The 25,002-nt window shown below is 41.8% G+C and overlaps 1 protein-coding gene and 2 pseudogenes across 1 annotated transcript in view; 1 reads left to right on the forward strand and 2 right to left on the reverse strand.

The window, feature by feature from the left end:
* The window catches only part of LOC115295643 (zinc finger protein 91-like), a 71,178-nt gene extending 51,663 nt beyond the window's left edge, over positions 1–19,515 (forward strand). Inside the window, 5 exon segments of the mRNA XM_029943735.1 lie at positions 4,389–4,619; positions 7,544–7,670; positions 8,165–8,260; positions 13,273–18,005; positions 18,007–19,515. Coding sequence (XP_029799595.1) covers positions 4,605–4,619; positions 7,544–7,670; positions 8,165–8,260; positions 13,273–18,005; positions 18,007–18,360 — 5,325 coding nt within the window. The 5' untranslated portion in view covers positions 4,389–4,604 and the 3' untranslated portion in view covers positions 18,361–19,515.
* Positions 903–1,002, reverse strand: LOC115297303 (annotated as a pseudogene).
* Positions 19,516–24,305: 4,790 nt separating the features above from the next.
* On the reverse strand, positions 24,306–24,624 carry LOC115295656 (annotated as a pseudogene).
* Between the last annotated feature and the right edge of the window lie 378 nt (positions 24,625–25,002).

Consider the following 25,002-nt stretch of genomic DNA (forward strand, 5'->3'; position numbering starts at 1 on the left):
CAGGATGTGTTTTCGTGTGATGAGGAGGGGAGGCTTGTTCCTTTCTCGGATGGTGGTGCTATTCTGGAGTGCGGAGTGTCCGAAGAGCTAACCTTTTTTTTTTTTCTTTTGTCATTAAACTGAAGTATAGGATGTGTAGCCTCACTGTCCTCTGGTCCATATAACACACAGTTGCCTTTTTTGCAAACTTCTTCAAAATCATCTCTGAAGATGTCTTCCCTTTAGAACCGTTATCTTTACCATCTCTCTCCTGTATTTGTACCTATCAGGAAGTCGAAATATTTTCTTAGTTCAGCATCTTCACCCTCCTTGTCTTTTTTTTTCTTTTCCTTTTTTTATGTTTACTTATTTTTGAGAGAGAAAAAGACAGAGTGCCAGCAGGGGAGGGGCAGAGAGAGAGAGAGAGAGAGAGGAGACTGAGCTGTCAGCAAACAGCCCAATGTGGGCCTGAACCCACGATCTGTGAGATCATTACCTGAGCTAAAGTCAGATATTTAACCGACTGAACCTCTCAGGCACCTCATTTTATTTTTAACCTGCAGGTTTTCTTTTATTACAAAAAATCTCAGATTAATAAATATTTCCATTTTTCTCCCAAACTGTGTAAGACCCTAATGTACGTAAAATTTCTATTTCCCCCTCCCTCATCTGCTTATTATCATTTAACATTCTTGTTTAGATGACATCTTTTTATGACTCCTGTTATTCAGTTCCTCGTGTACCGATTCCTCCATCCCCTCTCTTCAGCATCCCTTTCCTTCCTGTCTTAGTGGGAATATATGGGTGGCAGACTCCGTGTCTGCGTAAAACATCGTTGTTTCATTGTCCCGCTTTTTTACAATTTTTATTTGAGCTTTTATTTGAGTTGAATTTTTTCAATGTGATGCATGCAACATAGCACAGAAAATAGGAAATACTTCACGAATTTGCATGTCATACTTGCACAAGGGCCATGCTAATCTTGGAACCCTCAGAGTTTAGTGTATGTGCTGAGGAAGCCACACTCGCCCTTTCTCTTGGATGCCCCTTAGGTGAATTCTGAGTCCCAGGCTGGCAGTTCTGTCCCTCAGCACTTTGATGTCTTACCTCCTTTATCTTCTGGCATCTGCGGTGTGGCCTTGGAAATCATACTGCCTTGCTAGTTGTTCTTCCTGGGGTTGAAATACTCTGTCTCTCATTGCTGGTTCTTTGTAAGGTTTACTCTTTGTTCTTGGTGTTGGGGCAGTTTTGTTTCCGGGAGTGTGGGAATAGGTTCATTTTACCTGCTCAGAATGTCTGGCACACTCTGGAGAGGAGGATGTTTGGATTTCTTCAGGGACTGTTGTTGGGGCGCCTAGGTGGCTCGGTTGGGCGTTTGACTTTGGCTCAGGTCATGATCTCAAGCTCTTGAGATTGAGCCCCAATTCAGGCTCTGTGCTGACAATACAGAGAATGCTTGGGATTCTTTCTCTCTCTCCCTGTGTCTCTGTCCCTCCCCTGCTCTGGTGCATGCGCGCTGGCTCGTGCACATGCTCTCTCTCTCTCCCTCTCAAACTAAATAAATTAATGCTTAGAATAAAAAGAAAGATTTATTCTCCATCTCTACTTTGTAATACTTCTGGAGACACCTGGGGACTGGATCTCTCATCCGTGCCTTACAATCTGTGTATCTGCCGTGTACAGAGATACTGTTTCTTCTACGAAGCTGCCTAACCTCCTGCAGCCTGGTGGTATTCACCCTAATGTCCATGATTCTTTGATTAGTGCGGTGGATGTGATGAGAGGAAACCTCTTGTGCTCCTCTTCCACTCTTTCACCAGGATAAATCTTAGAAAGCTGACAGGTGGGGTGTGGCCCTTTGTCTGCCTGCATATTCTCCCACTTCTTTCCTGGTGTCCCCTTTGGAGCCACATGGAATCTGCTACTCCCCATTCCACACCACTGTCCTTCCTGTGTTTAAAGTCCAATGCAGGATTTTGTTTCCCTTAATTCTTGATTTCCTACTAGGGAGTCATTTCATACTGTCATTGTACAGCATTACCTGTGTTGCCAGTAAATTCCTGGATAGTCCTCTGTGTTGATTGGCACAGGTTTACTCTAACTTCTTCTACTTTATCAGCTTCCATTAAAGAAAGTGAGAGCACAGATTACGGAGCTGAAAAATTGCTATGTTTTTGAATTCTTGGCTTCGCCCCTTGCGGAACGTCTTATCTAGATTTCCTTCCATGTCTTTAGTTTCAGGAGGATCTAGATGCCAGGGAGCCCCTTGTAGATGCGGGAGCAGTGGCAGGCCTCTCCCCAAGCTGCTCTCTGAGCTGCTTTTTCTTGACACCTCTCTCTAGGCGTGGGCAGGTCAAGGGTGGAGGCGTGTGACTCCTGAACAGTTCATCACCTGCTTTGTCAAGAGAGGGTGCTGGAATTAAGGGAGATCAGGGCTGTATTCCATGCCATTGAAACTTGGTCGTTCTACGAAGGGTCATGATCCGGAATGGGTGTCACATGTGCTCAGGAATGTTGTCGTCGATCCACCTTGGTCTGACTTACCCTGCAGAAAGGAAAGGAAACCCCCAGTATCCTGTCTTCTCACCGTTAGATATTTGGATTTTTTCGCCCTTACACATAGAAATGCCTTCTGCTCTAGGTCCTCCTGGAATTAGTAAGGGGACAGGGGCCAGATTCCAGAAAACCCAACTTTTGAAAAGTACAAAATACAGTGTTATGGTTTGGTCTGTATCCCCCCAGAAAGATGTGGTGACAGCCTAACCTCTCTACCTTTGGAACGTGTGTGGCCTTATTTGGAAATAGGGCCCTTCAGAACGACGCAGGTTAAGGTACAGCCAGTAGGATGGGCCCTTCATCCAGTGTGACTGAGGTCCTCATAACCAGAGGGAAATCAGAACAGAGAACCCTCATGGAGAAGGTCAGCTGACAAGAGAGGCAGAGATGGGAGCTTCCTAGCTTCAAGTCCAGGGGTGGGTAGGACTGCGAGCCAGCAGGGGGAGCACAGAAGAGGCAGGAAGGGTTCTGCCCTGCCTCCTAAGGGGCGGGACCTTACTGACAGCATGATTTCAGATCTCTGGCCTCCGAAACTCTGACAGGGTGGATTTCTCTTGTTTTCAGACACCCAGCTGGTTATACTGTGTTACAGCCGCCCCAAAAACCTCATACAGTGGGTCAAATGCAAGGATTGTATTAAATAAGAGGTACTTCTAGGAGTACCTGATGGGGATGGAGAAACAGGCATTCTGGACCTCACAGCTTCTTAACAATAGCCAACAAAAATGATTTCTTTCATAACATTTGTATGAATTTAATAGGATGTGTTATAATGAAAGCATTGTTAAGGGCTCCTGGATGGCTCAGTTCGTTGAGCCTCTGACCTTTGATTTTAGCTAAGGTCATGAACCCCAGGTATTGGGATCAGGCCCTGTGTCTGGCACAGAGCCTGCTTGGGAATCAATCCCCCCCCCCCCCCCTCTCTCTCTCTCTCTCTCTCTGTTTCTATCTTTTTCTGTCTCTCTCTCTTTTGCACCCCTTCTCTCCTCCCTCCCACCTCCTACCCGCTTCCTCTCTCCTTTCCTCCCTCTGACCATCTCCCCTACTCCTGCTCTCTCTCCAAAAGAAAATAAAAAGGTAATAAAATAAATAAAATTACAGCAGTTTAGAGAAGAGAAGTTTGAGGCAAGGAAACAGGAAGATAGAGGGTTACTTACAAAAATTACTGCATAGAAAGCAAAAAAACAACAGTGAAGTTTGTTGGGAGCCATTCTGAACTGACAACTTGAGATTGGTCCTTGTGAGGTTAAGGCAGGTTTGCAAGGCCTCTTGCTGTCACATGATGACCAATATCCACTCCCACTCAATTGTCTTTGAGCACTGACCCCTAGAGGCACGTTGTTGATTTGTATCCTGAGTGACTTGTCCCTTTTTCCTGGCCCTACAATGCTGATTGCACCTTGTGAAGGAACTTCCTGTAGGAACTTCTTTTGTGATTATGTGAGCACACATTGCATTTCCTGAGAATCCTGTTTGTCTTATACTTCTTCTTAAGCAGACCCTCTATTGATCCCTGCTAACAAAGAACTAACTTCTGCCTTTGCTATGCTAAAAACATTGTCTTGTATTTGAATTCTGAAGATACCTTCCTTCCCCATATGATAAGCATCTAAGTCACCTACATCAATCAGTATTGATCAAAATTATGTATGAGTCTTCTACAAATCTATTTTTCTGGAAATTCTTACATGTCAACAAAATTAATCATCAGAAATCATTGTCTAAGGCAAAAGCCACTTCTGTGCTATTCCCCATACACTTAAACCATAAATAAAGTTGAGTTTCAGTTAGTGCAGAGATGCCTGTCTGGTGATCAGGAAGAATCTCGTGGCTCTCTCATCCCTCTCTCCCAGACACCCTTCTTCCTTAAAGAACCTCTGGACTGGCTGGAGTACGACCTGTCAATCTAGGAAGCTGGGCCCTATTGTATTTGAAGGTCCTCCGACCAGTGAGCACGTTTCTGGTGAGAAGTTCTCTTGGTGCCTTTAAGTCCATTTCTCCTGATGGAGCTGTGATTTCTCCACAAATTCGCCTGAGAACGAAATCTGCAGGACGAGTGGACAGAAGAAATGGTCAGCTATCAGGTAAGCATGGAGTGCCAGCTTGGAGGCCTTGTCCTCTTTTTCCTCTCAACTTTCATGGATGTAGAAATCACAAATGTGGATTTCTGTATTTGTGATGTTTCTGCCTCATGTTTTCACCTAATTTTTCAAACCTTCTCAGAAATGATATTCAAGGTTAGGTGTTTAGAGCTCTTCTCCCTTGTATGTACCAGGATTTCTCTACATTTTCCACCAGGCTTTCACTGTGGCATCAACATTGGTCACTTTGAAATAAAGTCCTGAATGTATTGCAAACATTTTCCTTGGGAGAGATCCAAATGGGAAGGCGTTGAGTCCAAGATTCCTGTTGCCAAGGGGGTCGGGTCCTGGGATTTCAGTAAAGGAGAACCGTTCCTTCTTCAGTTATTTCTTTTTATACCAGGATTAAGAAAATGAAAAATACAAGGTGTCCAGTTTGTTAGGAAACCTCTTAAGCAAATGAGAGTCCTTCTGGAGGCCTCCCTTTTGCCTTTATCTCCCCCAACTGCCCCGTATATGACCAGTCACCGTTCACAACCCCATTGTGACACCTGGTGGCAGCATGTCCTCTCCTCCTGGTATAACAAAACTACCTTTTTGCAACAAAAAATAAATGCAAAAAACAAGGGATGCATATGAGACCCAAAATATTTTGGAATGTTAAACAGCCAGGGTTGGGGGTGGTGGTCTTTGTTTGTAAAATGGGAAAAAGATACTCTGTTTAAAACATACTAGACATGACAGGACATGGAAACATGCCAGGGTTGGGGGGGGTGGTCTTTGTTTGTAAAATGGGAAAAAGATACTCTGTTTAAAACATAATAGACATGACAGGACTTGGAAACAGGTGTCTCCATGTGGCGTTTCCTCCATTGAGATGGGGCTCCCAAATACGGGTTGATGATCCTGAGGACACTGAGGGCATGGGTGGTGAACAGAATTCACCTGTGGCAGAATAAGACACTAGATTTCTGAAGAACCCTTGAGGTAGTGGGGGGCAGCACAGCAGAGGAGTGGCTGATGCCAGGAGGCATTAAAATATGGATGAATTTGCAGGGGGAAGGTGAGGAGGTATGGTGACTTAAGGAATTTGCCCTTATTTGGTAATACTTCCTGGTTGTACATAGCTATTAGTTAGTTAGTTAGGGCCTATAGATATTTTGAGGCGGGTCCCCTGCTGGCCTGCGTCTGTTCAACCAGGTGGTCCCTGTGGGCCCCTCTATAATGCATTGCTCAAACCTGTTTGCCACAAAGCAGCCTCTACTGACATGATATGTGATGGAACTTTGTGTAAATCCACTGAATGCTCATCATTAGATTGATAATCCATTGAAACAGAACATTCCAGTGATTATGTGTCCTTTGGTGTGTCTTAGACAGTAATAGCAATTTGTTTTAGTTATTTCCTGTTCACTTCTTTAATTGGCTTGGTGCTCTCTGTCAGATGTCTCCCCTATAATATTGACCTTTCCTTACATTGTCCCTAAAGCTCTTAGATTTACTGAGCAGTGTTGAGAAACCATCACATTTGACCTGCAAGTTTCTTTCTTCAGAGTTGCTTTTTGCTTGTAGTTTTTGATGAAGAGAACAAACGCAAAAGAAATGTAGCTTAAAATTAGTTTCCTTCCACCGTGCAGCCCAGTGCTAAAGGAATGTAATACTCTGCCTGTCTGAAGGATTTTATAACAAAATAAACATTAAGGCCCTAGAGCAGCTATGTGTTCCTCGAGGAAGGGCATGTTTGCATGTCTCAGGTGTGTATCATTGAGCTGCAAGGTGTAAGGAATTTTAATTGAAGCTACATGTCTCTTGACTTTGTGTCCCTCGTCATTTCCCCCCTTGACCCTTATATCTTTACGGTTGTTAAAGATAGAAGGTCTCATCTGCTGTAACTTCTTCCTGCTGAATAAGGGCATAGAGACATTCCTACCGCTGAGTGAAGGTTGGTCAGGTGAGAAATTAGTAGGAATTAGGAAAGGCTAAAGCAGCTGTCTCTAGAGTTGCTAACATATGGGAGTTTTCCCTGAGTAGAAAGAACCATCTGTCCCCTTGAAGTTCTGCCTCTGAAAGAGTCTCATCACCAGGTGGAGAGAAAACAGCAAAACATGATAGAATATGTAAGAGAAAAAAAAGAAAGAAGTTTTTATTTTACTCCACATCTGGTCACAGAAATACCCTTTTATTTACTGCTTTATAATTTCAGAAAATGAAAAGCAAAATCACATGATTGACATATTTGTGTGTCTGAAAATCCTGAAATTATTTAGAGTCCGAGATGAAAGTATAGCAAGGGGATTTGTCACCACACAAAGGAAAACTGATTTCCAGCCAATAAGGAGATCAGAAGGAATACCATGCAAATAAGAGACTCGGAGATCAAGGTCTGTGTGTGTATGTGTGTGAGATGTTTTCCTTTTATTTTAGATTCAGTGGCTAATTAGGAAGTGGAGCCTTGTCATGTTAGGTAGCACTGGACATAAGGTGGCACATGTGCCTGAGGAGAACACCTCGGTACATACTTTGTGTCTTATGTAAGTGAGGTTTGTGCTCCTCCTTGGGTGGAGATTTTGATATTACAAGGAGATCAAGGTAACTGTCCTCACTGCATGAGTCAACTCCATGATCCATGTGCAAAGGTGTGAGTCAGGGGCTAATCTCAAAATGGGCCTGCCCAAGGGCCGGGTTTACATTTTGTTGAATGTTTTCCTTGTCCATCACAGGAAACTGTGTCCATAGGGTATTTTGCTAAAAGTAAAATAGAGAAAAAAGTGGTTAAGTAAAATGAGTGACCCTGGTCAATGTGTACAAGCAGGTAAGCAGTGAAGGTCAGTTCTTGGAATCTGCCTGGTGAAAGTAACTGCCTTTTTCATCCTAGGTACCGTTATGAACACTGCCAATGGCCACTGGATAACTGTTATTTATTGCAGGGACGGCTGACCTTCCAGGATGTGGGTCTAGAATTCTCTCAGGAAGAATGGGAATGCCTGAACCACAGACAGCGGGAACTGTACGCGGATGTGATACTGGAGACCTATGGGCACCTCCTCTTCTTGGGTGAGGATCACTCCTTCCAGATTTCCAAACCACACTCGGGGTTTTGTTCCTTCCTTTGAAGACTCTTTCTTGGCAGCTTCCTCTTTGCACGACTGGAATCCGGATCCCTGCAGTAAGGGAAGAATGTTGGGATTTGTAGATGTGGGGAAATAACATGAGGATTCCTTTTCAGCTTCAACTTCCCTTTTTGTCAGGTACCACCATCATTTCTGTAAATTCATAGCAATTCTAAACACTGAGTGGCATAGAATTGTACTGCCCATATCTCAGTTCCAGTTTTTACAGCCTATTGTATTGGTGTCCTTGGAGAGGAGGTCATGTGGGAGTATTTGTACCTCCTCTTGCAGGTTCTGAAGAGGCTCCCTCTGCGGCAACAGCGTTTGGGAAGTCATTTTTTAAAATTCTCCCATGTCCTCTCTTGTCTACTGAGTACAGTACTCGGTTGAAAGGTCGAATGTCCAGCAATAATTACACTCCTTCTTTCTGATAAACAGGTCTCCTTGTATCGAAACCAGACCTGGTCATCTTTTTGGAGCACGAGAAGGAGCTGTGGGGTGTGAAGAGACAGGAGACAGTAGCCTCACACCCAGGTAGGTGGGAAAGAGCAGACGACGAGGTGAGGTGCCAGTGGGAAGGGGGGAGATAGAACTTGAAGTGTAGTTCAAGGAGCTGTCCTTGAATGGAAAATTGTTTGTGAAGCCCCGTTTTATGTCTTTCCCTCTCACAGAGGGACATCTGCTATTTGGCCTGTCATGTTCTTTGATTCTCCAAGGACAGTATTTCTGCTCCAGTGTAAGTCCACCAACCACTCCCCCAGTGAGGATCTCCATAATGTGAGAGCTTCTCCATTGCTTTGAGAGCCCCAGAGGGTATCTCTGTAATTTGAGGACCTCTATGACATTTCTAAATTCTGTTTGGCTTCTTGTGACTAGTGTGTCGACAGAGTAGTGGGCATATTGGGGTTTGATGCAGAAATCCCAGGAACACTGGAGACAGAGCTTACATGTTTTCTGCTTTCTGCTTGCCAATGTCTTAGAGGCTGAAATCTTAATTGTACAAAATCAAGTCTCAGAAATTTCAAAATAACACAGAATACCTCCCACACGTGACAATATCTAATCCTTTATTTCACATCAGAAGTTCATTTGTCTTTTTATTAACCAAAATTTAAAATTTCCACAATGTGTTCCCTTGTTCAATGGTGAAGTAATTTAATGTATTTATGTGTATCCTAGCATTCCTGCATATTAATAGTATGCATTTAGATGTTAGAACTCACAGACTATAATAAAGTCTCAGTCCATGATGTGTCTATTGTTGAAAGTGCTGCTATGATCATTGGGGTCCATGTGCCCCTGTGCATCAGCACTTCTTTATTTCTTAGGAATATCCCTAGCAGTGATATTGTTGGGTCATAGGGGACTTCCATTGTTAATTTTTTGAGGAACCTCCACACTGTTTTCCAGAGCACTGAACCAGTTTACATTCCCACCAGCAGAGTAGGAGGGTGCCCGATTCTCCACATCCTTGCCAGCATCTATAGTCCCCTTATTTGTTCATTTTAGCCACTCTGACTGGCATGATGTGATATCTCAGTGTGGTTTTGATTTGTATTTCCCTGATGATGAGGGTACGCTGAGCATCGTTTCATGTTTCTGTGGCCATCTGGATGTTCTCTTTGGAGAAGTATCTATTCATGTCTTCTTCCCATTTCTTCACTGGATTATTCATTTTTCGGGTGTGGAGTTTGGGGAGTTCCTTGTAGCCCTTTATCCGATATGCCATTTGCCACTATCTTTTCCCATTCTGTTGGTTGCCTATTAGTTTTTTTGATTGTTTCCTTTGCCTTGCAGAAGCTTTTTATCTTGAAGAGGTCCCAAAAGTTCATTTTTGTTCTTGATTCCCTTGCCTTTGGGGATGTGTTGAGTAGGAAATTGCTGAGGTTGAGGTCAAGGAGGCTATTTCCTGCTTTCTCCTCTATAGTTTTGATGGTTTCCTTTCTCACATTCAGGTCCTTCATCCATTTTGAGTTTATTTTTGTGTATGGTGTAAGAGAGTGATCTAGTTTCATTCTTCTGCATGTTGCTGTTCAGCTCTCCCAACACCATCTCTTAAAGAGGCTATCTTTTTTCCTTGGGATACTCTTTCCTGTTTTGTCAGATTAATTGGCCATACATATGTGGGTCTAGTTCTGGGTTCTCTATACTATTCCATTGGTCTGTGTGTCTGTTTTTGTGCCAATACCATACAGTCTTGATGCTGACAGCTTTGTAGTAGAGGCTAAAGTCTGGGATTGTGATGCCTTCCATTTCGGTTTTCTTCTTTAATATTACTTTGGCTATTCGAGGATTTTTGTGGTTCCATATGACTTTTACCATAGTTCTAGGTTTGAGAAGAATTCTGCCTCAATTTTGATGGGGATTGCCTTGAATGTGTAGATTGCTTTGAGTAATATGACATTTTATCAATGTATATTCTTTCGATCCATGAGCATGGAATGTTTTTCCATTTCCTTGTATCTTCTTCAATTTCTTCCATAGGCTTTCTATAGATTTAATCATACATGGCTTTTACATCTTTCGTTAAGTTTATTGCTAGGTATTTTATGGTTTCTCGTGCAATAGTGAATGGAATCAGTTTCTTGACTTCTCTTTCTGTTGCTTCATTTTTGGTGTATGAAAATGCAGCCAATTTCTGTATATTGATTTTTACCCTGCTACCTTACTGAATTCATTGATCAGTCCTAAAAGGCTTCTGGTGGAGTCGATCGGGTTTTCCATGTAGAGTATCATGTCATCTGCGAAAAGTGAAAGTTTGACTTCTTTGCCGATTCTGATGCCTTTTATTTCCTTAGTTCAGGTGGAGTTGATGTCAGGTCTCGATTTACAAGCAGACCACAGCGTCCCTAGTTATTGCTTACCATGTTTAGGCCAGGGATCCTACACTGTCCATAGCAGTCACAGAGTGCATCTGCAGACCACTGGCTTATTTGATCGGGCAGGAGACATAACTGTGTCTTCTAACATACAGAGGAAGGCAGAGCCTTAGACAAAATGCCAAGACAGAAGAATTCATCGAAAGTCCAACAGGAAGATATGGCCATGAAGAGAAATTTAACTGAAACAGTTATTAGTAACATGCTTGATGGAGAATGTAAGGCAGCAAACAGTCATAAGGATACTCTCTCTGTTGAGAAAAGAATAGTGTGAACCATACCAGGGAGCTAAGATAGAGCCCCATCTTTGTCTGTGTGGTGACTTCCTGTAGGATAATGGGGATTTATTCTCCCTCTCTCTCTCCCTCTCTTCTCCTTTTACTCTCTATATCTTTCAAAAAGTAAATAGTTTTTCTTTTAAGTAAAAACCACATTGGAAACAGGTATACTAGTGGACAGCATGTTCGAAGTAAGAGAAGAATGACTGTGTCACCTAGAAAAATGAAAACAAAAATAATGAATCTAAGCAAAAGACCAGAGAAGAATCATACAGTAGTATTGACATAGGGAAATCAGAGTCTACATTAAATGTAATAATATTTGTATTATGGAAGTGAGAAGAGAGAGAGAACAGGACACAGAACATTTATTTCAAGACATAAGAGAAGTCTTTCATAATCCTGGAAGGAAACAGACATCCAAATGCAGGAGTATCAAAATCATACAAACAAAGCAAAGCAATGAAACGAAACTGTTTGTTGCCTTTAGGAGACTCATTTAGACATGAAGATACCTGCAGCTTGACCATGAGGAAACGGAAAAACCAATGGCATGCAACTGGATGTCTAAAAAAAGTCAGAGTGGCAAGACTTCTACCAGACAACCAAACATTTTGGTTTTATAATGTGTTCATTCTGCGTGATGTCAGAGGAATGCTGGCCTCACAGGATAGTTTTGAATATATTTCCACTCGTTGACTATTTATAGGATTTTGAAAAGATTATCCTTAGTAATTTTTTACATCTTAGAAGTGATCAACGAATGCATGTGATCTTGGGCCTTTCTGTGCCGAGAGATTTTTTATTTTGAATTCAACTTTAATTTTTCTTATAAGTCTAAGAAGATGCCTGAATTAGTGAGCTTAAGAGTCCTATTTCAGTATTAGAAACTTGTGCATTTTTAGGCACTAAGTGGAAATCTCTTGTTTACATGTTTCTTTCCGTGAGAGAGGTGAGAGACAGAGTATGAGCAGGGGAGGGTCTGAGAGACAGGGATACTCGGATTCAAAGCAGAGTGCAGTCCCTGAGCTGTGAGCACAGAGCCTAACACAGGGCTCAAACTCACTCACCCTGAGATCAAGACCTGATCTGAAGTCAGGCGCTTGACCAACTGAGCAAGCAACCACCCGAGTGGATTTCCTTCGTGGTTTTTGCCTTGTCTGTATATCATTTCATATGTCTTTGAAGCTATGCCAGTATTATTCTCCTAAACTGGGCATTACTTTCAATGTTATGTTATTTTTTATTCTGGTCTGTTTTATTTACCTCTCATTTTTGTTTCTAAATAAAATAATTGCAAATGTTGCATTGTTATTTCTTCCACTACTAAATTTCAGCTGTCTTCCTTTTCTAATCCTTTTGGTGTCATGTTTTTTTCTGTCATTGTTTTCCTTATCTGAAGTATTTATAGAATTAAAAAATAGGAAAATTGAAAGTCGTAAATACATAGCAGAAATAATATATTGACCAAAATAATACAAAATAAATGTAAGGATTCATTAAGGTTTTCTATACACCATGAAGTCTGTGAACTGAGATAGTTATCATATGAGTTTCTGGTATTCTTTATAGTAGTGTTTTCCTTTGATTGGGTTACCTGGTAATGCTGTTTACCACAGAGAGTAATTTCATATATTCCGTTCTCTTCACTCCTTGGGAATACTTGAGTTTTTAAAGTACTCTCTCATGAAGTGAAATGATTGGACATAGGACTTTTTCTACTTTGGAGTTAGTTATTTGTTTCTTTTCGTGTTTTATTTTTTAATTTTTCAATTACTTTTCAATAAACCTAGTCGGCAGTAGTGATTTTTTTTCTCCATGATGGAGTATAGGTGGTTATGTTATTTTTTGACTTCATTCTCATCTGTTGCTATCAATTCATGGGCATATACTATTCCACCGTTTCCACTTGTACACATTTTCATTTCGGCAGTGCCTGCTATAATGCATCTACATTCACTGCATTGCTGCAACTAACGTTGGTCCTTCTCTTTCATTTATCCTTGACTGAAAGGTCTATCACTTTTGTTGATACTTTCTGAAAGATTTGTCCTGTGGTTGTATCCTATTTTGTTGATTTCATATGTAGAAACGTTTTCTTCTGTGGTAATTTTGGTTTCGTGTGGTACTTTTCCTGTTTATTTGAGGCATAGGAAAATGATTTAACTGTAGCACGACAGTACTACAAAATTTTCTTTTAGGCTATGTGGTCGGTGTGTTCTGTGCAAGATTTCTGTCCATGGAGGGTGCAAGTCCTGATGACTCCCTCTCAAATTTTGACTGACATTTTCTGATTGCTTTTAAGATTATGTAATAGAGCTCTACAGTGTGTTCATCTGAGAGTACTAAATGGGATGATGTTAGTTTCCTGTTATTTTGTATCTTTCAGCTGTATCTTCACCATGCACCCAGAGTTTCCTGCGAACGTCGTCCTTAGGACATTCTCTTCAAAAAGTGCCAACAGGGGAACATAGTACCCTTGAGAATTTCCAGTTACTGATAGACCGGGTCAGCAATGGGGAGAGTGAAGGGCATCAAACATATCCTGACGGCCATACCCAAGCAGCGACATCTGCCCATAGAAAGAATCTCAGTGCCCCAAGTGGTGAACAATATAAAGTATTTGGCAAAACTTGCCCTTTCAAGTTAGCTACTTCTGTCAAGATGTGTGTTTCAGTAACCAAAAACTCAAATCACATATTCAAACATAAATATTTGTTGAAGGAAGATTTTGAAAATCAGGAAAGTGACCTCATTTGTGTTGAAAATAAGTATTTGACCCAATTTGAAAATGGACTTGGACTGACATTTCACTCAATTGTTTCTGAGAATCATAGATTTAAAACTGAAGAAGAAAGTGTTAAGTGGAAACAACTTGAGGGGCACATCAGAGAGAGGTCACCCCAACAAAATTACGAGACAATTTCGAATGGACATAGAATTGCTATTTGCAGTGAATCTGAGACGAAATTTAACCAAGGCTCCAACGTTAAAAAACATCTGCGTACTCATTTGCCAGAAAACCATGTTGAACATAATAAAGGTGAAGAAGTCTTGTCTCAAAGACCTAAACGTATCATACAGAACAGTACGCATCTGGAATACAATCCTTATAAATACAGAGAACATGGGAACGCTCTGCATCTGTCCTCCAGTGTTGGTGATCATGAGACAATTTGTGTGGGACAAAACCCATTCTCAAGTAATACCTCTGGAAACACATTTAGTCAGTCACTGAGACTAAATAGACATAAGACAAATGGTACTGGAGAGAAAAGGTACACTTATAAGGACCGTGGCCTCGTCTTTCATTGGCATTCAACACTTTCTAAACATCAGCGAATGCATGCTGGAGAGACGTCCTACAACTGTGAAGAATGTGGTCAAACTTTTAAGGACTGCTCATCACTAAATATACATAGGCAAATCCATATTAGGGAGAGACTTGACAAATGTCAACAATGTGGCAAGGCCTTTATTAGGCACTCCAACCTTACTAGACATCAGAGCATGCATATTGGAGAGAACCCTTACCAATGTAAAGAATGCACCCAAGCCTTTAAAGAGAACTCAAATGTCACTTATCATCACATGGTTCTCACTGAAGAGAAATCTTACCAATGTAAAGAATATGACAAGGTCTTTCTCGAGCACTCACACCTTAGTCAACATCTCAGAATTCCTACTGAGGAGAAACCTTACAAATGTGAATATGGCAAGGACTTTACAAAACACTCATGCCTAACTCAACATCACAAAATTCATACTGGAGAGAAAACTTACAAATGTGAACAATGTGGCAAGGCCTTTTGCCAGCACTCACACCTTACTTTACATCTCAGAATTCATACTGCAGAGAAACCTTACAAATGTCAAAAATGTGGAATGGCCTTTAGCCAGCACTCAGGCCTTACTAAACATCACAGACTTCATACTGGAGAGAAACCTCACAAATGTGTAGAGTGTGGCAAGACATTTACCCGGTACTCAAGCCTTACTCTACATCTCAGAATCCATACTGGAGAGACACCTTACAAATGTGAAGAATGTGGCAAGACCTTTATAAACCACTCAAACCTTACTCAACATCAAAGAATTCATACTGGAGAGAAACCTTACAAATGTCAAGGATGTGGCAAGGCCTTTATCAAACCTTCAAGGCTTTCTGAACATTTTAGAATTCATAGTGGAGAGAAACCTTACAAATGTCAAGAATGTGGCAAGTCCTTTATAAGGCATTCAAGCCTTTCTGAGCATCACAGAATTCATAGTGGAGAGAAACCTCACAAATGTCAAGAATGTGGCAAGACCTTTACACGTTACTCAAGCCTTACTCTACATCTCAGAATCCATACTGGAGAGAAACCTTACAAATGTCAAGAATGTGGCAAGGCCTTTAGCAACCAATCAAGCCTTCGTTACCATCTCAAAATTCATACTGGAGACAAACCTCACAAATGTCAAGAATGTGGCAAGACCTTTCGCCAACATTCAGGCCTTACTCTACATCTCAGAATCCATACTGGAGAGAAACCTTACAAATGTCAAGAATGTGGCAAGGCCTTTCGCTACCACTCAAGCCTTACTCTACATTACAGAATTCATACTGGAGAGAAACCTTACAAATGTCAAGAATGTGGCAAGGCCTTTCGCCACCACTCAAGCCTTACTCTACATCTCAGAATCCATAGTGGAGAGAAACCTCACAAATGTCAAGAATGTGGCAAGGCCTTTAACCACCACTCAGACCTTCGTCTCCATCTCGGAATTCATACTGGAGAGAAACCTTACAAATGTCAAGAATGTGGCAAGGCCTTAATTACCCCATCACACCTTACTGAACATCTCAGAATTCATTCTGGAGAGAAACCTTACAAATGTGAGGAATGTGGCAAGACCTTTATTAACCACTCAAACCTCACTCAACATCTCAGAATTCATACTGGAGAGAAACCTTACAAATGTCAAGAATGTGGCAAGGCCTTTATCAAGCCCTCAAGCCTTTCTGAACATCTTAGAATTCATAGTGGAGAGAAACCTTACAAATGTCAAGTATGTGGCAAGTCCTTTATAAGGCACTCAAGCCTTTCTGAGCATCACAGAATTCATAGTGGAGAGAAACCTCACAAATGTCAAGAATGTGGCAAGGCCTTTATCAAACCCTCAAGCCTTTCTCAACATCTTAGAATTCACAGTGGAGAAAAACCTTACAAATGTCAAGAATGTGGCAAGTCCTTTATAAGGCACTCAAGCCTTTCTGAGCATCACAGAAATCATAGTGGAGAGAAACCTCACAAATGTCAAGAATGTGGCAAGACCTTTAGCCGGTACTCAAGCCTTACTCTACATCTCAGAATCCATAGTGGAGAGAAACCTCACAAATGTCAAGAATGTGGCAAGGCCTTTCGCCACCACTCAAGCCTTACTCTACATCTCAGAATCCATAGTGGAGAGAAACCTCACAAATGTCAAGAATGTGGCAAGGCCTTTCGCCAACCCTCAGGCCTTACTCTACATCTCAGAATCCATACTGGGGAGAAACCTTACAAATGTCAAGAATGTGGCAAGACCTTTCGCCAACATTCAGGCCTTACTGAACATCTCAGAATTCATTCTGGAGAGAAACCTTACAAATGTCAAGAATGTGGCAAGGCCTTTCGCCACCACTCAACCCTTACTCTACATTTCAGAATTCATACTGGAGAGAAACCTTACAAATGTCAAGAATGTGGCAAGGCCTTTCGCCAGCACTCAAGCCTTACTCTACATCTCAGAATTCATACTGGAGCGAAACCTTACAAATGTTAAGAATGTGGCAAGACCTTTAGCCGGTACTCATGCCTTACTCTACATCTCAGAATCCATAGTGGAGAGAAACCTTACAAATGTCAAGAATGTGGCAAGACCTTTAGCCGGTACTCAAGCCTTACTCTACATCTCAGAATTCATACTGGAGAGACACCTTACAAATGTGAATAATGTGGCAAGACCTTTATAAACCACTCAAACCTTACTCAACATCAAAGAATCCATAGTGGAGAGAAACCTCACAAATGTCAAGTATGTGGCAAGGCCTTTATCAAACCCTCAAGCCTTTCTGAACATTTTAGAATTCATAGTGGAGAGAAACCTTACAAATGTCAAGAATGTGGCAAGTCCTTTATAAGGCACTCAGGCCTTTCTGACCATCACAGAATTCATAGTGGATAGAAACCTCACAAATGTCATGAATGTGGCAAGACCTTTACACGGTACTCAAGCCTTATTCTGCATCTCAGAATCCATAGTGGAGAGAAACCTCACGAATGTCAAGAATGTGGCAAGGCCTTTCGCCAACTCTCAGGCCTTACTCTACATCTGAGAATCCATACTGGAGAGAAACCTCACAAATGTCAAGAATGTGGCAAGGCCTTTAGCAACCAATCAAGCCTTCGTCACCATCTCAAAATTCATACTGGAGAGAAACCTCACAAATGTCAAGAATGTGGCAAGGCCTTTCGCCAACACTCAGGCCTTACTCTACATCTCAGAATCCATACTGGAGAGAAACCTTACAAATGTCAAGAATGTGGCAAGACCTTTCGCCAACATTCAGGCCTTACTCTACATGTCAGAATTCATTCTGGAGCGAAACCTTACAAATGTCAAGAATGTGGCAAGGCCTTTCGCCACCACTCAAGCCTTACTCTACATTTCAGAATTCATACTGGAGCGAAACCTTACAAATGTCAAGAATGTGGCAAGGCCTTTAGCAAGCACTCAAGGCTTACTCTACATCTCAGAATTCATACTGGAGAGACACCTTACAAATGTGAAGAATGTGGCAAGACCTTTTTAAAACACTCAAACCTTACGCAACATCAAAGAATTCATACTGGAGAGAAACCTTACAAATGTCAAGAATGTGGCAAGGCCTTTATCAAGCCCTCAAGCCTTTCTGAACAACTTAGAATTCATAGTGGAGAGAAACCTTACAAATGTCAAGGATGTGGCAAGTCCTTTATAAGGCACTCAAGCCTTTCTGAGCATCACAGAATCCATAGTGGAGAGAAACCTCACAAATGTCAAGAATGTGTCAAGACCTTTAGCCCGTACTCAAGCCTTACTCTACATCTCAGAATCCATAGTGGAGAGAAACCTTACAAATGTCAAGAATGTGGCAAGACCTTTAGCCGGTACTCATGCCTTACTCTACATCTCAGAATTCATACTGGAGAGATACCTTACAAATGTCAGGAATGTGGCAAGACCTTTAGCCAGTACTCAAGCCTTACTCTACATCTCAGAATTCATACTGGAGAGAAATCTTACAAATGTGAAGAATGTAGCAATGCCTTTCGTCAATGCCTACAAGTTACGCAACATCACCGAATGCATACCCAAGAGAAACCATAGCAATGTGAAGAGTGTGGCCAGCCTTTCCCCACCGGCCAATACTTTCCAAACATCACAGAATTCATATAAGAGAGAGGCTTGAAAAATGTTAAAAGAATGTCAGTGCTTGTAAGTGGCCTTCAGCCCCTACTGGACATCAGAGAATTCCTAGTGGAGAGTAACCATAGAAATGTAAACCACGTGGCAGGCTCTCCTTGTTCGTCCCAACGTACTCAACATTGTAGTTATCACATAGGAGCAAAACTGAAGTGGAAAGAAAGTGGCCTCCCCTTTACGGCGAATTCAATCTTTGCTCAGTGTCATAAAATGCTCCCTTGATGCAAACCCTAGACATGTAATGAATGAGGAAAGACCACATTTTAAATTACACTCTAGCAGACACTAAAGAGGGCATAGAAGAAAGTAACTGGAAGGATAGATTTACAGAAGTATTGAACATCAAATGTCACTAATGTTACAGACATCAAGTAGAATGCAGCACCTCAGTCACTCTCTTCAGACATTACACCAAAATACTTGTAGGGAATAACAGAAAGTTACCACTTTAAACACATGGGGCTTTTCTGTATTAGTGAATGGGTTTTACCTAGCTATAATTAATTTTAATATGTGCTTTTTGGGAGCCATTCTGTACTCAGTAGTTGAGAATACTCCTTGTGAGGTTAAGGCAGGTTTGCAAGGCCTCCTGCTATCAGATGATGACTGATATCCACCCCCACTCAAATGTTTTGGCTTGAGCACAAACGCCACAGGCACCTTGTTGATTGGTATCCAGAGTGACTTGTCCCAGTTTTCTGGCCCCAAAATGCTCATTGCCCCTTGTGAAGAAACTTATTGTAGGAACTCCTTTTGTGATTATGGGAGCAAACATTGTGTTTCCTGAGAATTCTGTTTTTCTTATACTTCCCCCTTAAGCAGACAGGCTGTTGACCCTTGCTCCCGAAGAACTACCTTCTGGCTCTGGTATGCTAAAAACATTGTCTTGAATTACGCCTAAGGTACCTTCCTTCCCTATATGATAAGCATCTAAATTACCTACATCAATCACTGTTGATAAAGGTAATGCACCAGGCTTCTGTAAATCTATATTCTGGAAATTCTTTCTTAGCAAAAAATTTGTCATCAGAAATCATTGTCTAAGGCAAATGTCACTCCTGTGCTGTTCCCCATACGCTTAACCAGAAACAAAGCTGAGTCTCAGTCAGAGCAGAGATGCCTGCCTGGTGATCAGAAAGAATCTCGTGGCTCTGTAGTCCAACTCTCGCCAATGCCATCCATCCTTCAGGGACCCCTGGAGAGGGTGGAGCGTGACTCGGGCAAGTGGCACCTGAACAGGTACCTGAAGATAAGCCTTTCTCTTTAAGTCTTTGTCATTGCGTTAGGCGAGATGGTTAGGATTCCACTATAGGGTGCCACTGACTCCCCGACATAAGGTAAGTAGGGTTAGTTGGTGGATAAGCACTGAACTGTTTGTGAGAAGGTATGGGCCATAAAGAGTCTAAGCAAGGGAAACTCTTTATAGGTATAATACGGAACATGCTAACAACAGAAGGAGTAAAGGTATGCCCTGAAAAAATTGCTTGATTTTTACATTTTGTTCAAAAACAGTGCTTTTGGTTCCCTGAGGAAGGAACTTTCAGCCTAGATACCTGGAATCAGGTTGAGGATGATATTAGACAATAGGATATTTCACAAGGACCTCAAAAGGTCCCAGTCGAAGTTCTTTCTGTGTGGACTATTAGATAGGGGGTGTTAGACCCCTCAAAAGAGTTTTTTGGAATCTTCAAGCCCAAAGCCCCTCCAAATGATAACTAGGTGGACTCAGGCACTGTCCTCCATGCCACCACTACAAAGGTTTCAAATTTAACATCACACAATTGAGCTTTCCTCGTTCAGACGACAGGGACGTTGCCTCCATCTGGGCCTCGTCCTCCCATGCCACTTTCAAAAGGAGTAGAGCTCAGATCTGCCGTTAGGCAGGCCGCAAAAGAGGAGATACAGATTTTGTTTGCTGCTTCCCCGTTGCTCTAAAGTTAGAATTTGATAGGGACCCTTCTTGGGAACCTCTTCCCTATAAGATTGTTAAGGAACTAAAGACTACCTGCGTCGAATATGGTCTGCCTGCATCCTATACACTCCCATTTCTAGAGGCCCCAATATCCCGTTGGATGACGCCTTAGGACTGGATTCAGGTTGCAGAAGCATGTCTGTCAGGAGGCCAATATCTGCTGTGGAAAGCAGAATATGATGAGCTAGCTAGAAAAAAGCAGCAGTAAATAAAAAGACGAATAGAGACATTACCCTCGGGAAACTTCTAGGTGAGGGTGATTTGGACAGTGCTCAAGCTCCAATGTGTCTTGACCAGGACACCTTGCGACAGGTCACTGATTGTGCCTATAACGCATGGAGACCTTTGTCAGGCGCGACAGGCAGGGAGGGCTGCTACCATGGGAGAAATCCAACAATGATCAGATGAAAGCTATAAGGATTTTTTTTTCTAGACTCATACAAGCTGTTTAGAAGAGTGATAACTAGTGTTCAGGCCGTGGACATTCTCATTAAACAACTAGCATTTGAAAATGCCTTTTCTGCTTGCCACCTTTTTTTCGGCTTATGACAAAGAGAGCCACCTTAATTGATTATGTCAAACAATGCACAGATGTAAGTTCCCCCTTTATCCAAGGCCTGACTCTCGCAGCAGCTTTAATGGGAGAAACAGACCCTCAATATGTCAGGTTCTTCGGGTACTCAAGAGGTACAAAGAGCAAAACACCTTCCTCAATGTCAAATTGCTATTCTTTGGGCAAGTGGGACATTTCAGTAGAGGCCGCCCTAGGTCAAAAGCAATTACCTCTCTGCGAAGCACACCTGTTCCTCAGGTCATCAATACTAACAATGTGCCCAGAACTATGTGCCTTAGGTTCAAAGGGCTTTCACTGGGCCAAAGATTAGAAATCTATATTTCACAAAATTGTCCAACCACCGGGAACCAATCTCCAAAAAATCTGAGGAACAGGGGAAGAGATTGAGGGGCCAGCACCCGGCCACGGCACTAATTGGGGCAACATCCCTCAGCCCTCACAGTCGGTTCACCAATTTCAATCTGTCTCTGAGGTCTATGGAGCACCCCAGGCAGCGCAGGACTAGACCCTATTTTGGATGATGAACATTCCATTCCTAAAAATTTAATTCGCTGCAACAAGCCACCTCCTTTTCAGACTCTTTCTAAGGATAACTCAAATGACAACATCTAGATACTCATTGATGTTAAAGGTTATCCTCGTTGGTGGTCTTCTATGTATCCTCTGGGAATAGGTTATTATTTAATATACACTAAACAATGAGTGATTGGTCTAATCCCATGCCCTCTGTTAACTATAGGTATTATGTAAAGAACTCACCCCTGGGGTGCCTGTGTGGCTCAGTCGTTTAACCTTCCGACTTTGACTCAGGTCATGATTTCACGTTTGTGAGTTTGAGCCCTGCATTGGACTCTGTGCTGAGAGCTCAGACCCTGAAGCCTGTTTAGGATTCTGTTTCTCCCTCTCCCCTCTCTCTCTGCCCCGTCCCATCTCATTCTCTGTCTCTCTCTGTCTCAAAAAGAAATAAAACATTTTAAATAATAAAAGAAAGCTCACCCATATACTCTTCGTCAGATACTCTTATACCTAGGCCCTTATCAATTAAAGATGACATGTTAATGGATGGGTACCTCTTCTGCTAACAAGTACTATTGATGGCAGTCTCATAAAACAAACTAACATTTGGCAGCTTGTCGCTGCAATGGTCTTATTATATTGACCTGCCCAAAGGTTCCTACCAATTATGCAGTCACTGCCTGTGTTCAAGCACCCTATGCCTTCCTGCATTCTAATATGACCCATGGAAGGTTTAGTGTCAAATTGAAAATGGATGAACGTTACTTTACTACATGTACAGGGTGTGTTCTAACTAACTGTATTTCTCCGGAGAATGGAATAAGGTTTTGATGATATTTTGACAACCTCCTATGGTATGCTACCTGTAATACTGAATATCACTTGGTATGTTGATTATGGGTTTGCAGGTCATACAGGAGATCAAATATGCTCTCATACGTCCAAAGCGATTCATCGGAACCTTACTATTGGGCATTACAGCATGAATTGCCATGATAGGGTCTGTAGCTGCTTCCAATGTCACCCTTGTCCAGGAGGTACCTACAGCCCAACCTGTTAACCAGTTGACAAAAAATGTCTCTTTTGTTTTGGCCACTCAGGGAATAATTGACAGGTAATTGGATACTAAGGTTAATGCATTGGTAGAGAAAGTACTCTGTCAAAAATGAATTAAATTTTATAAAATCTCGTTTGGCTCTTCGAAGTCACAAGGACTATATTTGGATCTGTGTTACTTCTCTCCAACATAATGATACCATCCACACTTGGGAGAATATCCAATATCATCTACTTGGCATTTGGGACCCTTCTAATTTTAGCATTGATGTCCAGACTCTTCATGAACAGATCCAGGCTATTAATGCATCTTCTACCTTTATCTCTCCTGCACAGATTGCAACTTCCTTTCTGCAAGGGTTACAGAATCTCTTTAGCGCTCGGGTTAATTTCACTCCTGACAAATGTTGGCATGGTGGCTGGAGTGTGATGCTCATTTTGTTCCTTGTTCCCTGTTTCTTTAACTAATCGAGAGGTTTACAGCGCAAACGTTGAGCTCCATTAACTTCATTTAAAAATAAAAAAGGAGATGCTGGGAGACATTCTGAACTCACAAGTTGAGAATACTCTTTCTTCCTGAGGTTAAGGCAGGTTTGCAAAACCTCCTGCCATCAGATGATGACCCGTATCTACCCCCACTCAATTGATTTTGCTGGAGCACCATCCCACAGGCACCTTGTTGATTGCTGTCTGGAATTATTTCTCTCTTTATTCTGTTCTAATCTATGCTGATTGCACCTTGTCCGGGGATCTTATCATAGGAACTTCTTCTTTCATGACCATGCGAGCAGACATTGTGTTTCCTGAGAATCCTGTTTTCCTTATACTTCCCCTTAGGAGAATAGGCTACTCATCCCTGCTCACAAAGAACAAACTAGCATAGCCTTTGCTATGCTAAAAGCACTGTCTTGTATATAAATGTGTTAAATACCCTCCTTTCTTATTTGATAAGCACCTAAATTCCCTACATCAGTCACTACTGATAAAGGATATGTATGAGTCTTCTACAAATGTATGTTCTGGGAAATTTTTTACATACCAAAGAAATTTGTCATCAGAAATCATTGTCTAAGGTAAATGCCAGTTCTGTGCTGTTTCCCACACACTTAAGCATAAATAAAGCTGAGTCGCAGTCAGTACAGAGATGTCTGCCTGTAGATGAGAATGAAACATGAGGCTCTCTCACTTTCTTACCAACACCGTGCATCCTTCAGGGAACCCTGGACGTTCTGGAGCTGGACTCCACTAGAAATTAAAATACTGACATATGCAACCAGTACTTACTCTACAACAAGTTAGACTTTGTTTTTGGTTTTGTTTTGTTTTTTTGAAACTTTACCAAATTTAATTTTAGTTCTTAAAAAACCTGTGAGTTAATCATTGGCTGTCCAAAAGCATTCTTTGTTTCTCTTCCAAGATGATGATGATTCTTCATACATTTCCTTTTTCCATATGGGCACCTTGGCTTTTAAAGCATCAATGGCGTAGATCACAGCTTCTAGGGACGACGTCCTGTGGGCCGAGGACACAGCAATGATAATGCTCGCTTCCGACACTGCAACTAAGCCAAGTCTATGAAACACTGCTATGTGTTTGGCCATTTCTGCCTAATGTCACTACAAATTTTTCTGATTTCATTTTCTGCCATCTGTAGATATGCTTCATATTCCAGGCTAATGACTTTTTTCCCTTCAAAGCTGTTTCTTATAGTCTCTACAAACAAAGATACTGCACCACAGAGTGGAGAAACCACCACTGTGAGACTTCATCGATGGAGAGTTTCTCAGCAGTAAATTTTATTATACCTTTAGATTTCTCTTCAACTTCATTCGTATCTTTCCTCAATCACCCGAGTGGCTCAAGAGCACTACCCTCCACTAATGGTGGGGATAATGGCAATTTCGTCTCCTGACTGACCAGAGGACTTGATCCCCAAGCTCGGCATACACTTGATGGACAGCAAAAATCACCTGATTTCTGACAACAGCCAATCCAGGATGTCGTGCTTCTATTTCATTCTACAGCTGCACTGCTTTTATTTCCTGTGGCACAGAAATGGTCTCAGAACGAATTCCTGCAATTTCAGCAGTTTTTGCAAAATACAACACTTCAACCTGGTACCTCAACACCATCCCCACCTGGATTCCCTGGTCCGGTATCCCGGCCACGGAGGCGGAGCAAGCCAAGTTAGACTTTGTTAAAGTAAATTTGCACCAACATACCTACATAGAAAGTTTACATTTTTATAAATAAGTGCTTTTTAGGAAGAAACTGGATGCCACTGTGTGATATTTCCATTCCTTCTTTCTCTAGTTGTTATGAATGCCTTGAGCACTGCCTGTGCTAGAATTGGTACAAACTCAGAAACAGTGGTGTACTTTTCTTTTTTCGATAAGATACTCCGTTCGTGTAGTGTGAGCTGTATTTGGAAGGCTCATAGATAAGAGGATTTTGTTTTTTCATCAGTTCTGGTGTGTTTCATGTCATAGCCTGTCATCCTATCTTGTTTA

This window comes from Suricata suricatta, chromosome 7 (genome assembly GCF_006229205.1).
Source record: "Suricata suricatta isolate VVHF042 chromosome 7, meerkat_22Aug2017_6uvM2_HiC, whole genome shotgun sequence".
Classification (NCBI taxonomy): domain Eukaryota; kingdom Metazoa; phylum Chordata; class Mammalia; order Carnivora; family Herpestidae; genus Suricata; species Suricata suricatta.